The 14565-nt window shown below is 37.1% G+C and overlaps 1 protein-coding gene across 1 annotated transcript in view; it reads left to right on the forward strand.

Annotated features, from left to right (window-relative positions):
- LOC107085726 (lipid phosphate phosphohydrolase 2-like) overlaps positions 1–12679 on the forward strand; it is a 30267-nt gene extending 17588 nt beyond the window's left edge. Inside the window, exons 2-6 of the mRNA XM_015376236.1 lie at positions 4394–4545; positions 4686–4948; positions 6147–6204; positions 8598–8774; positions 9577–12679. Of these exons, the coding sequence (XP_015231722.1) occupies positions 4394–4545; positions 4686–4948; positions 6147–6204; positions 8598–8774; positions 9577–9735 (809 nt within the window). The 3' untranslated portion in view covers positions 9736–12679. The remainder of the gene's footprint in view (positions 1–4393; positions 4546–4685; positions 4949–6146; positions 6205–8597; positions 8775–9576) is intronic.
- The last annotated feature ends 1886 nt before the right edge of the window (positions 12680–14565 follow it).

Genomic DNA, 14565 nt, shown 5'->3' on the forward strand with positions numbered 1-14565 from the left:
CTCCATTTAAACATATGTTTATGTAACTAATATAATTAAATAGTATTTAGTAACTAACTTTATATGTACACATCTGTTGCATGCCCTAAAATATCTATATATATCAAAAACATGTTCCAATCTTCCAAAAATTTTCTGAAGTACAGTTGATCTTTTCCTGAGAAGAGATCACTTTGGACACACTCTTTAAATAACACTTCATAACATATATGTATTAAATAACCATGAGACATGACAGAAATTGTAGGTAATCTGACTCGAACCAGAGAAGTTGCTCAGGGTTAAAGATGGCAGCACTTACCAACCAGGCTCACTTCTAGTTGAAGACGGCCCCAAATCCCAGTTAAAGAAACATTTTATACTCCAGTATGCCATATCATCTCGTTAATACTACATTCATACATGTTTGTAAACGAGTAGACATCCATAGCTTCAGGCTTTTCAAAATATTACACAATGTTATTAGATCGAGGACACCGCTCTCATTCCATTTCCAAATCTTTGCCATGTGCATTATGAAGATGATTTTATATCCTAAAGAGGAACTGTCCTAATCAGATAAACTAATCGGGAAACCATTTGTTTTGACACACAACAGGTAATCTTAGGGTTTAACAGACTCACACGTCACCAATAAAAATTATCCTAAAAACTCCCCCTGAAAAGGTGACGTTTTTACAGTCACCTTTGGTACAGTTGAACATAAACTTCAAAGATCGTCTTTAAAGAAATTCATAGCAGCATATTGTAACATATACAGTACAATACTGTACATACTTGAAAGTTATTTCAACCAACCCTGGTAAGGCACAGACTAGCAAGAGTGATTTGTATCCCTTATTAAAACTACTTAAATTAAGCAATAAAAATGTTTAATAGGCATTTCCTCTCTGGAGTGGGTACAGGGGTGTGCATGTGCTTTTTTTTTTTAATGGAGAGGGTGATTCTTTTCAAAAATTGAAATTTTTTCCACTATACCTTAATTCACAAATACAAATCCTAATGAGAAAACCTTGCTAACCTGAGCAAGCCTGGGTAGCTTTTGAATTTTACAGTTTACTGATATTCAAAGATTAATCTAAAAACAAAACACAAAGATCTTTTTTCTTCAGCTAATTTTAGCTTTTTCAATTGAGAGCTCAGAGCATTAAAACATCTTATTTTGTACATAAAATCTAGTGGAAATTTGGAAATTTGCAAATAAAATCTTTTGTTAAAATGTTATAGTTTAAGTATAAACCTATAAATTCTCACCTTAGCATTTGAATTGCTTAGCCTCAAAGCTAATCAGACCAGGGAATGTTTTTTGTTTGTTTGTTTCTTTTTAGCATTCTGCATTTGTGTTTAACACTGCCATATTGTAGCCTTATGTTTCCATTATTAGTGGGCAGGCCTTGAACTAGGGGTGAGTATTGGCAATGGTGTTGCTATAAGATTAGTGTCCCGATACTTGGGTCACATTGTGATATTATCACTGCAATATCACTATATGTTGCAATATTTTTCCCAGCTAGCAAATTGAATGTATAGATAAAAAAATCAAGTGCTGTTTTTGTTCATCAAAGGAAATGTGTAATTTAGTTATTTTGGCATCCATTTTTTTGAGGGTTTAGGTCCACTGCCTCAACTACAGATGGGGCACTGTGGCGCATAGCAAATGTGCTCCACTGTGCTTTTTGCTAGTGTGGCGGTGCAGAGGTAGCCCATTTTCCCTCATTATTTTAGGTAAAAAAATTTTGTTTTTTTAAGCTAATACTAGGAACTGAAAGATCAATATTATATTGGACAGCCAATAATCCCGATATAAATAGAATTTCTTTTCCCCCCACACTCCTACTCTAAACCTGCTGTGTTATCTGCTGTTGTCACAATTTGGTTTCAAAACTGGACCTGTTCTGCAGAGATAGCTTTCTTCATAGTTTGGTATTAGGAGAGGTTATTCATTTTTGTTCACAGAACTGATGCCCTGCAGATATTTTCTCTTTTTCAGCCCGTTGTTGAAACCCGAAACAATTATTATTCATTAGAATTTCAGATCAGCTGCGTATAATATATTCAGGCTGGCCTATCTGTCATTGAAAAGATCACTAGATGCTCCTTTTCTCTATTGATTCTTGGTTAGATCTGAAATACATAAATTCACTGCATTAACTGGAAGTTAAACAGCTTTTCCCAGAGAAGTGGGTGGTATGGGGCAGCAAAATATAATGAGCAGTAGATAAACCCCAGTTTCATTCCAGCCCTTCTAATGTCCTAAGTTTGCTCTGTTGCACTAACAAATGTCTGATTTATCAATGCATATTAGCTCAATATTTTTACATGCTGTGACATTCAATGAGCTTTTGGCCACAAGTTGAGGTTGAGATTTCTTCTTCCTTTTATCTTCAGTGGACTGTTTTTCCATCATTAGCAATGGAATTAAACATCCAACCCTTCAGCTTTGAGTAATCGTGATACACCTTCCAGTTGTTTATTTTATTTTCAGTCTTTACTCCTCATGGTCTCTCATCGCTCAGCCTCACTGGAAGCCCTCTGTGAGTTATGCCAGCTGCATACATTTTTATGAAGAATGGAAGGAATACGCTGAACTAGTTTACACAGGAACATAATACCATTGGCAAGTGCACTACCCCAGTTTATCCAGTACTTCTAAGCTGCTGCTTTTCTTGCATTTAATATGTCTGGCATTTCCACCGTGTTCCCCAAACCACTTTGGCAGTAGATATCAGGATGGAGAATTGCATTCCTTTTTAGGGCTATGTCTCTGTTGGTCCTTCTAATGATTCCCACTCTAATCTAATAAAGATTGCAAATGAAAATAAGCAAATGCCCCAGCCTGAATTTTTGTTAAAAAAAATTCTGATGAAATACAAAAACCAAATTCCAAAGAGCAAAAGATAGTGTGAATGATTACTGTCTTCGGAGTCAGTGGGATTGAGGCCTTTCATCCACATATTTTTGGGATCCTCCACTCATCATACTACTCCACTACTCGCTTTTGTAGCCTTGAGAGGCGATAGAGCGTTTTGCAGGTGGCATTTATAATTCCCAGCAGCTGTAGCAAATTTTGGTGAAAAGCAGAAAGACGGATAAGGATGTAGGGTAGAGCTGGAAAAAGCTCATGTGTATTTTTTGGGTGGATGTTTCCGAACAACTTAAGGACGTCATGCTTCTCTCAGCTTCCGCTTCCTACTAGGTTTTATTTTTAGGAAGAGCTGAAAGCATTTGGAAACGTTATTTTTACTTGATTATTTCTCTACTGGGTATCCTGCTGCCCTACTGTCTGTAGCAAGGAACGTAATACTCTGTTTTTTTTCAACATTCCTTTGTATGGAATTCCACCCTGATATTTCCCAACTAAAAGGTTTCTTAAAGCCTAAAGTCTTGCTAGAGGGAAAAGTTAAATATCCTTTAATGAATATATTTGTGCTCTGAGAAAATTAACCAATGTGTCTGAAAGAAGTACATGTTTAAAAACTATGTTTTAATATAGTCAAAACCTAAACAAGTTTAAATACACTCACCATTAGAATTAAAGTTGTTTATTCAATTTTTCTGTAATTATTATTTCATATATTTTTGTCAGCAGTTTCACATTGTTATCTTCCTTCAGTATTGTACCCACTTTATGCAATGCACCAAAATAACTTGCAGCAAAAGGAGAGTATGATGGTGCCGTCTCTACGATTGCCAGGTTGTATGGAATTGTTGGGTTCGAAGGCCTTATCTTGACCTATCTGTAACTTTTTTGTAGTTGTGTCCAAATAGCTTGTTTAGTTCATTTTTGAAATGTCTGAACAAAAATATTTTCAAGGAACTGTTTCTATGCGAGTTGCTGGAAATGTTTCTACATTTCTGTACCTCTAGGGTGTCAGTTTTAAAGCAGGGGTGTTTTTTTACGTATTTCATTAATAACCCCTGAGTCTATGTAGTTGTTTTAGTTTGTGCACTAATGATTGAAATCTTCCACCACCTGAAATCTATGGGTTTGAGTGTTGGTGCTTATTTGGTTGATCCTGATCACCCTAAGTAACGCACTTTAATTGGAGGAAAATAATCCAAAAGACAACATCAAAATTGTTTGTTTTAAGGCTTTCAAAAAGCTTCTTTAGTGACCCTCCCCAAGTCATAGGATCACTGGCTATAGAAATGTTTTCACTGTGTTTGCTATAGACCAGGGAACCACCCAAATGAATGAATTCAACCATTTCTGTCAGAGCTATCATACATTACATTTTCTTCACAGTGGAACAATTAGATTACTTTATCAAGGCATTACAAATCTCATAAAGGCCATGTCCACCATGATATGTTATCCTCTGACCCGACCTGTTCATCATTTCATAAACATTTTTATCTAATCCTCTGTTCTCTTGTCTTGTTTTCATTTTAGCATCCCTGCCTTCCATCATTTTGACCATTAGGTTCAAGCCTTATCAACGGGGGATTTATTGTGATGATGAGAGCATCATGTACCCCCTGAAACCAGACACCATCACCCATACCATGATGGCAGTTATCACCATCTGTTTCACTGTTGTCATTGTAAGTTTTTCTCAGATGCTGAGCCAAATTAAGCAGCTATTAAACAACATCCAGTAGAGATAACCCAAATGATTATGGTGTATTAAGAAATTGTAAAACGAAATTTGCTGTAACAAAAAAAAAAAAATGTCTTTCCTCAGATCTCGTCTGGAGAAGCTTATCTGGTCTACAAAAGAATGGTTTACTCAAATTCAAGTTTTAACCAGTATGTAGCAGCGCTCTACAAGGTGGTGGGAACCTTTTTGTTTGGAGCAACTGTCAGCCAATCACTCACGGACATTGCCAAGTTTACAATCGGCCGCCCAAGGCCTAACTTTATGGCCGTTTGTGCTCCGAAGGTCTGCACAGGATACATGTTGGAAATCAACTGCACAGGACACTTACATGATGTCACAGAGTCAAGGTAGGAGAAGAGATCTCTGAGTGCAACTTTTCATTATTGGAATGAGACCGTGCACAATAGTGTTCAGTTATAAATTGCCCAAAAAATGGTTAATACAGCAGCTTTCACATTGTCCTTTAAGTAAAGGATATGAGGTTCATAATTCCCATTTTATCAACAGAAACAGACATATTGACAGACGTACTGACTCTTTAAATGTTCTCCAGTGTTTCAATTCAATTTATTTATATAGCGCCAATTCATACAGTAACACGTCATCTCAAGGCACTTCGCAGAGACAATTTACCCAGATCATACAGTCAAACACACAGGCAGGCCGAGGAGCTCAGAGCCAGCTCCCATGTCAGAGGATGAAAGAGAGAGCACATCTAGCCAGTCATAGTCAGAGAAACAGGACTACACTGAATAACAGGTGAAACTCCAACATCTATTAACAAAGGTGTTGATGGTAGCAGCACAGCTGATGTGTCTCTCCAGGATGGTGAGAATGTTAGAACGTTTTTTTAATACATCTAAGGCCCCCAGATGCAGTTTGTTATATTAGAATTGAATTCACAATGTCTACATGTGATAATGAATGCACAAGATAATTGCAAGAAAATTTTATTTATTTATTTTTTTCTATACAGAAAGATATCAATGATAAAATGTGTAAAGATAAAATGAGGTCAGTGATAAAGATCCTCTCTGTATTCCTTCTCTGCACACCTCTCCAGCTACTCTCAGGAGAATCAAAGGAACCTGTATCGGGTTTTTAGGGCAGTGGGTTGCTTTATCTGATCACATTTACACTTAATGACTCTAAAGGAAAGTCACCAACGCACTCAACTCACCCAAATTAGTTTTTTCTCCTCTCCCATTTAAAAAAAAAAAGGTTTTGGACTTTATATAACACCAAAGCCCAGAGATTGAAAAGCAGTTAGTAACCTAAAGCAATCAAAACAATCATCTTTACCACCCGAAGTTACCCAATAAACAGATATGTTCTGATGCTGCTGAGTTTTTTATACATCGTTTGGTGTGGTATCTTTTTTATATATATATATATATATATAAACAGATATGTTCTGATGCTGCTGAGTTTTTTATACATCGTTTGGTGTTGTATCTTTTATATATATATAGTGCATGTGTGATATTGACAATGTCAGATGAGAGTTGTTGAATAGTTTTTTTCTTGTTTTTTTTTTTTTTATAGATTATCGTTTTACTCTGGACACTCCTCCTTTGGAATGTATTGTACGCTCTTCCTGGCAGTAAGTTCGACCTTGAGTTTTTAAAACAATGGAAAAAAATCTGCTTGTCCTTGGATTTAAGATTACAGGCCCCTTAGGTGCTTGTATTTGTGCTTTGTTTTTTTTATTCAAGTGTTGAACAGTAGAAAAAGCCACATAGAACTATTAGACACACAATCAAAAGGCAAGGGGTCATATTTCCTAAGAACATTCCAGTTTTTTATTTGAGAAAGCTTTTTTTTGTTGTTGTTTTTTGTATTACTACTGTAAAATAACACAAAGGAAAGTGATTATAGCCAAAGTTACACTACCTTTTGAAACCGTGCCGAGATCGTTCCGAATACTGTAACCAAGTTAACTGTTGAGTGTAAATGGCACGCAAAACTGAACCAAACTGTGCCAGGCACAACTGAACCGCGCTAAACTGGTACTAGTTCATCAGAAGGGTTCAGTTCTGTGTCTCAGATAACAAAAAGCGAATGAGCAGATCGCGTCATCTCCTTAAAGTCATCCTCCATAATCATGTAATTGCGGAAATTCATAAAAATGCTTGGTTCCCTACAGTGCCACACGATTTCCACTGATGATTCAGCTTAGCAATATGATGAACCTCAATGTCTGTTGTTGTTTCCTGCGTCTGTAAGCCATGATTAGGCTATCATTTGTTGTATCCACTTCCCAAAGGTCGACTCTGTCAAGTAAATTCACCAAAGGCTACCTTCTTCGCCTTACTCTCTGCAAACTACAAAACATCACAATTATAACCAACCTTCCTGAGTGTTACAGGCGCTGCCATGTTAATTTACTGGATTCCCTCTAGAGAGCAATAACACCATAGATCGTCACTAGGAGGCGAGGAACCGTGCTAGCGTGATGTGTAAACGGTCGTAAGCAACCGAACTCGGCACGGATCGGTTTCAGAGGGGTAGTGTAAATGGGGCTTATGTTTAGTTTTTGTGGTCTCTGACTGTTGAATTGGCCATTGGGTGGAGTTTGTGTACACCAATTTCATTACTTTATTACGGAAGCCCTGAAAGGCAAGAGAGATAATAAAAAATCTGGAAAAGAAAAGTTTGAAGTTTTATTATTCTTTTTCTTCCCTGAAAGGCAAGAGGCGCAAAAAAATCTTGAAAAGTTTGAAGTCTAATTTTATATTTGGGACATGACCCTTGAAAACCAGGCCTCTCTGACTATGCAGTTGAAGAATACAGCCGACAGTGACTGTTTGTCTTATTACGTCAGTCCCTCTAGTGGCAAAATAAAGTATAACAAGAACAAACAGAACATTTGCATTTAATTCTCTATTTCACTTGCCTTAAAGGGCAGAAAATAAAGCAAGGAGAAAAAAAAACTTCAAACTTTTCTTTTTGCAGATTTGTGTCACACATGTGACTGTCACAAATCAAGACTTTTAACAGACCAACTAAATTGTCACCTGAATAAAAGGTTGTTTTAAGTGCCAGCTTCTTATCAACCTCAACCAATGTCAAAAACAAAACCACAGCAGTCTCTTTGGACAAACATGCTGCCTGTTTACACACAGCTGTATTGATGCCCTTTAAAGTCATCAGCTAAACCTAAAATGCATTCTACAATAACGTGGAACCTAAAAAAGAAAAGAAGGCTTTTAAAAAATATTTTGTATAGAAGAGAAGGTGCTGCATACGGGTTTGCAGCCATTCTTGACACAGGTGGATTCAGGTTCTGCTCATTTTAAATTAAGTTAACCTGTAGAAATTACAGACAGAACAAAGCTAACCCGTACTTCAGATGTGGGCTGGGTTTTCAAATATCTGCTTCAGTGTGAAGTGTTGCTGTGTTGCAGAGGGATGAAAGTCCGATGCCAGTTATTTCACCTTCTACAGCAGCAGAGAAAAAGCTTTCTATAGCTGCCAGTTTCATATATATTTTGGCTTCTATTCGCCTGCAAAAGAAGCTGGTACTTACTGGTTTATTCATCCTTAGTGGATATAAATTATGGTTGATTTCAACACGTTTTTTTCTCATGCTTGAATGAATTATACTTGTAAAGTCGGCACACTTTTTTGACTTTGCCTTTTTTTAGTTAGTTAGTTTCATTCTAGTCGAATTTGCAGGTTTGATGTCAAATGCATAATAAGGAAGATGATGACATTTGTTTTCAGTTGTACCTGAATCAAATAGTAATTCATTACAAAGCCTCTGCAGTAAATTCAGCTGTGTTTAAGCTGGATTTGATCTAAATTTTGCTGTATGCCACCCTTGGGAACTTCAGCTGGCCACCCACTGGTTGTTGAGTTTATGTAAATTGATGAAATCTCAGCTAAACAAAATCAATATCCGAGCTTTGTTTTGGTGACATCACTTTCGGGGTTTTTTCAGGTTTGCTAACTGTTCTTTTTTTTTTCCCCTCCCCATTTAATCTTCCATTCCAGCTTTACGTGCAGGCCAGACTTGTGGCTAAGTGGGCCAGACTTTTGCGGCCCACTATCCAGTTCTTCCTGGTGGCCTTCGCCGTGTACGTAGGTTACACCCGAGTCTCTGATTACAAGCACCATTGGAGCGACGTGCTGGTGGGGCTGCTGCAAGGAGCTCTGGTGGCCATTCTCAATGTGAGTCTCCTAGACAACGTCTTATTAAGGCAAACACAGTAAAGGTTCAAAAATCCAACCTAAATTTCCCTAAAGGCAGCTAATAATATCACAGAATGTAGCTCAGGGACTTCTCTTAACTTGTGTGGAGTGCTGAGTAATTCCAACCATGCTCACATTTGGACATTTTGTTCCTTTTGAAGTAACTTCAACCTCACCTAATGACATGCTTACATTGAAAGTTAATACAGTGGAGAATATGTGATAGGAAAACCAAACACTGAGATGTTAAATGGAAATCTTACTGCTAATAATACTCCTTCCAATGCTGAAAATCCCTGATGAAGCATTTTCAAGCTTCATTGAATTTTGACAGTAATTTGGAAGCTGAAAAAGTATAAAATACGTGTGTCGTGATTCCCAGCCAATATGTTCTTTGGGTTTGCTTCATTCAAAGGGGCTGTTTTTTTCATTCCCTGTTATTGCTTCATAAAAATCTGCAGTGGCAGAATGTATACATCTTTGATGAAATGGAACTTTAGTGTGTCTCTCTGGCCTTCGCTTCTGTTTGTGCAAAGAGAGTTCCTGTGAGGCACTGTTTAATAGCCTGTAGGGGTTGGCCCTGCTCTCTGTGTGTTCCTCTCAGATATGACTGTAGAAGTGTTGGTGTGTCATCTAGCACCTGTGTACCGACCCTTCCAGATGTAATCACAATTTCCAACCTTGGCTTTTTTTTCACATCCTCTGTTTTTCCCTTCCAGGAAAAAATATATTTCCTAAGTGACCAACAGTCTTACTGATCTTCCCCGTTCTTTCACTGCAGGTTCGCTATGTGTCGGATTTCTTTAAGGAGCGCCATCCACGTTGCCCAAGACCAGATGCAGCCAACAGCGAGGAGCCGGAGAGCAAACCGAGCCTGCAGATTGCAGACGCAGAGCATGGCAACCATTATGGATTCCGCAATGATTCTGACGCCTTGTGAAGAGGTCTGTCAGCTTTCTTGGCTTGTGGCCTGCAGACGCCCAAACCTGTGCAATAGGTTCTGATGCAGGAGCTCCAACTCCATTTGTGCAATCTGCCGCTTTCAGTTCAAGTCTTGATCCCCGTTTTGGAACTGTAACATTTTTATGACTTTATGAGCTCATAAGCTCCTTCTGCTCTTTTTCAACCACTCACTCTTCATCTGCTTCACTGGACTGACTAAAGGGGGGGGGTTCTCTACCCCTGTTAATAAAAACACAATGACCTCTGCTTCACTTGTCAGCAAAAAGGGAGTCCTTTGCCTTAGAATTGTAATTAATGAAATAATCATTTTCACAAACCTAAAGTGCAACGTAACAGTATGGATAACACATTGTACCCAACAGATAAAAAGGAACAATATGTGCTTTTTCGCAACCTTGGAAGTGAAAGTCTTTGGTGCTCTTTTTGTTTTTTTGGGGGGCAGAAGAAAAAAGTTAGTTCATTTGTATTCCACAACTTTACCATTTTGTAAGGCATATTTTATTTCATCAGTTTAAAGGACTCGAAAAAGCAGATATAACTCCACATTTTCAGTGTGATTATTTCATATCTTAATTGTTATAAATTTAGCTTATTGAAGTTTGTTTTGATATTCTTAATTTTTTGTAAATGTTTGACTTCTTTGCAGTGACAGAGAGCAGAATATTTTTGTGCACCTTAAACTGCTCACTAGACCAGATAAATGTTGCACAAGGTAAAATGATCGCTGCAAGCTAAATAAAGCTTGCTGGATATTGTGGTGTGTATCTGCTCAACCACTGTACCATGAGACAGGTGGTAATTTGTCTTAACTTTCACAAAACAAATATGAGTAACAGCTTAATAAACTCCTAGACTAGCTGTACCAAGAATAATTTTAAGGATCAAAGTCTATTCACCTGTGCTTATCTGACATGAAACTACAAACCTGACGATCAGACATGCTTTAAGGCATACAGGCTTTGTTTTTTTTTTTACTCATGTCAAATTATTTAAGTCATTCCATTCATAAAGGGAAACTTGCATGGTTTAAAAAAACACTGGTATGTTTCAAGCTTTTGTTTTCTGCCATATTTAGCATATAGGTTAAAGCTAATGAAAGCCCTAAGTGTTGGTCCACTGAAAATGTGTCCACTTACTCTACACTATATGAACTATTTGGTTAGTGTTCCTTTAGCAAGAATCGCTCAATCACTGAGACACAGCATGGAGGTGCTGAAGTGTCCGGTGTCTAATTCTTCCTCTTTACAGTCTTGCATGTGTTCTTCAGGTAGGTTTTTACTCGTCAGTTGAGCTTAGTAATAGAATTGTCTTCATAATGTCATCAGAAGAAGTTTTTAGTACTTCTAAAATTATTTGAGTACATGCCGAGTCTAATTGAAAATTAATAAAGAGGCATGAGATGCTGTAAAATATCAGATGCAGCAGTCTAGAAATTTCCTTTTTAGCCCAGCTGTGGAGCTTCTGATATCTAGTTGCTATTGTCTTAACACAAGCAATGTGACATTTTAATCCATCAGTCCAATTATATAAATGTCCCCCAAACTTTTTAATAATTACCTTTAGAAGGTTGTGGTCACACCTGCTGCTGATGTACCCTATTTTTTAGCTGTATTTTTTCATCTACTTAATTTTCATATAATATGTTTAGATACAGCAATGAACAGCTTAGATAAGGAGGGCCAGCTTTTAGCAGTAAGTGACCGCCTTATTTTTCGGCTGTATTCCCCATGGCTGTGCAGGTCACAACATGACAAAACAAAACTATGTTGTTTTAAAAGTCTTTTCTTTATTGGTCTTAAGTTGTATATATTTTTTGAAGAGTTTCTGATGCTTCAAGTCATAATGAAAATGAACAGGAACACAAGCTTGAAATATATCACTGTGTAATGTATCTATATAATATGAGGCTGACTTTTTGCATTAAATCACTAAGTAAGTAAATTAAAAAAATTTAATTTGTAAAATGATCTTTATTCTTTATTCTCTTAAAAATATGCACACTTTATTATATATCATTCTCTCTAATAAAAGGTTAGGAATAATATCCCCTTGTGCTGATTTTCCTCCTTTGGGAAAAAAATGGACTGCAGAACTAAAATAACGGATGCGGACAGTTTCCAACTTAACACATCACACTGCTACCACTATACTACCAAGACAAGGTTTAAAATTTGACCACCTACTTTATTTCTGTTTAATTGTGTTGTTTTATTTTTAAAATAGATAAAGAAGGACAAGACAGCAATGTTAAAAGCTGTTTAATTTATTTTGAAAATGACATTTTTATTCACTTTGTACAAGGTTGGAAAGGCCTGCTTTAATGAAGTTTTTCTGTGCAATCACATCTGCTTGCCACTATGAGCCACAAATACTGTATCTACTAATACTATGAGTCTTTATAAAGGATGCTTGTTTTTTGTCTGTATATATGTATGTGTTTCTTTGTGCACCTCTATGTTGGTATGATTTCATATCATCACTTGTGTTTCGACTAATCAGGCTTGTCTGTTGGTTTTTCCGAGCAGATTCAGTTCCTAGTCTGTGGCAGTCACCACAGTTACTCTCATAATGACTGTTGTTGCATTGTAGTAAGAAGTTATTTGCTAAACTTAGCTTTTAATGCTGGTAACACTAATGACCAAATTTTATGGGGCCATGAACCCATCATCTCCTTTATTTTTTTGGTTTTTGTTTTGGAAGAGCAGTACTGGATAGAAAATAGATCAGGCAAATCTTTTACTTCAGAGTTATTGCACAGCGGATGGGTAGATGTCCAAAATTCCACTTGGGGTTTCTTTCATGTACACTCTAATTGGTCTAATATCTGAACAGATTCAAATCAAAGTGAATTTATGATCTGGAAAGTTGCCTGCTTAACAGGTATAAATCATTTTAGTGAATCTGTTGATACAGTGTTTGAATCTACAAAATGAGAGAAAATGAATTGCTTTATTGTTAAATAAATTTAGTTGGCAAATTCCACTACCTTTACAACTGGTATCTTGGAAACTGTTGGCTGTGACTTGAGGGATCTGAGTTTAGTGTTCATGTGGAGCATAGGATTGTAGCTGGGCGACTGGACGTTGCTCTGGGATTGTGCTGTGAGATTGGGTGTTCCAAAAAGCTCTAAACATTTAGGAGGTGACAACAGTAACTGGTCGTGGTGTTCAGTTCTGCTTGTTCTAGTTTCTAACATTTAAACAGAAAGACCAATCAAAAACATAGACAGTGATTTTAAACAAACAAAAAGTTTTAACTGTTAAAGTGCCTGTTTTTTTATCCTTCTTTAAACCTTCAGTCCTTTAAAACCTCTTTTCAGTTTGTAGCTGTGGTTTATATCTGTGTAGACTATAAATTATATCTGTAGTCTTCTTCCCGGATCCTTTCAAATAAAGATATATTTAACTCTAAAATGTATGACTTTCATTTGTATGTATTTATTTTTGATTTATATGGAGTAACATAGGTAGGACTTTGGATAAACCGTTTCTGTTCTATCAGGAAATAAAAGTATTCTGTGTTGCTGACTAAAATAATGCAACTTAAGAGATCTGTAGAGGGTGTGATTTGGTGGCGCAGTGGTTAGCGTGCATGATCCATGTATGGAGTCGGCCAGCTTGAAGGACTAAGGCCTACAACCTGTGGTGTTTTGCTGCATGTCTCTCCCATACCCATTTCCTGTCAGTCTACTGTCTGAAAAAAACAGCCACTCGTGCTGTAAAACTCAAAAAAAAAAAAACAGATCTGTAGACACAATGTCAACATACTGAGTGTAAATTCTGCAAGCATTTACCACTAGTTTCACTCACTTATCTAAGAACGGTAAAAATAATCACACTGGATGGTGTTAAGGAGACTTAAGATCTTTTAAGTTTCAGGAAAAAAAATGCAATTTTGTGCAATCTATTTTAAAGTTTATCACAAGGTGATACAAAGACAAACAAGCATGCATACATGGTCAAAGCTAAGGCCAGTTGAATGTTGGCAGTTAACCACCGTCATGTTTTTCCACTCTGGAAAGAAGCTGGAGTACCCGGAGAGAACCATTGTGTTCGAAGAACATCCAGACACCTTACAGGTAGAGCAAAGGCTTCCATTTAAACCAGGACCTTCTGGCTGCAAACAAATTATGCCAATGTACAACCCCAGCTGTAGTTTGATCTCACTATAAATTAAACTTTTCTGTAAACGGGCTTAAGAGATTTATAAGAAAGAATTCAAAATAATGGAACATAGAGGGCAGGCTGTAGGTTAAAAAAGCAATATACCAACCTTTGAACACTTTTCTAACAATCTTCTGATACTGGACGAAACAACTTCTTGCCTGGCCGTCCATGAAATGACCTTACCTTAAGCATTATGATTTCTGTGTTTTGTTTATTTTGCAGTTATCTTTCCACAGTAGTACTGCTTTCTGTTCACAATCCTGGAGGGGGGCATTGGCTGGGCTGCTTCCGATGATGACCTCATATTATCCTATGGACAATCCTACCACTGAGCCTGATTCAGTGGGAGGATTCTTTCTGTTAAAGGGGAGTTTTCCTCTCCACTGCAAAATGAATGTAAGCGATTGGACTTGAGATGATTTGTTGTAAGCTGACATTATATGGGAAAAAAAATTTGATTTGGTTTAAACAGGGATAAACACAAGGCATGGAAAGGGCTAGGGTTCACCTCTCCACCCTAAACATTCAATTAGAACTGCATTGGATCGGTTTGATCATAGCACAGCAGTGTTTTACAGGAAAATGGCAACATTTTGTGGATGGAGCATACCAGAGTGTGATTAAGTATGGTTATGACACAT

This window comes from Cyprinodon variegatus, unplaced genomic scaffold, assembly GCF_000732505.1.
Source record: "Cyprinodon variegatus isolate N-32 unplaced genomic scaffold, C_variegatus-1.0 Scaffold131, whole genome shotgun sequence".
NCBI classification, from domain to species: domain Eukaryota; kingdom Metazoa; phylum Chordata; class Actinopteri; order Cyprinodontiformes; family Cyprinodontidae; genus Cyprinodon; species Cyprinodon variegatus.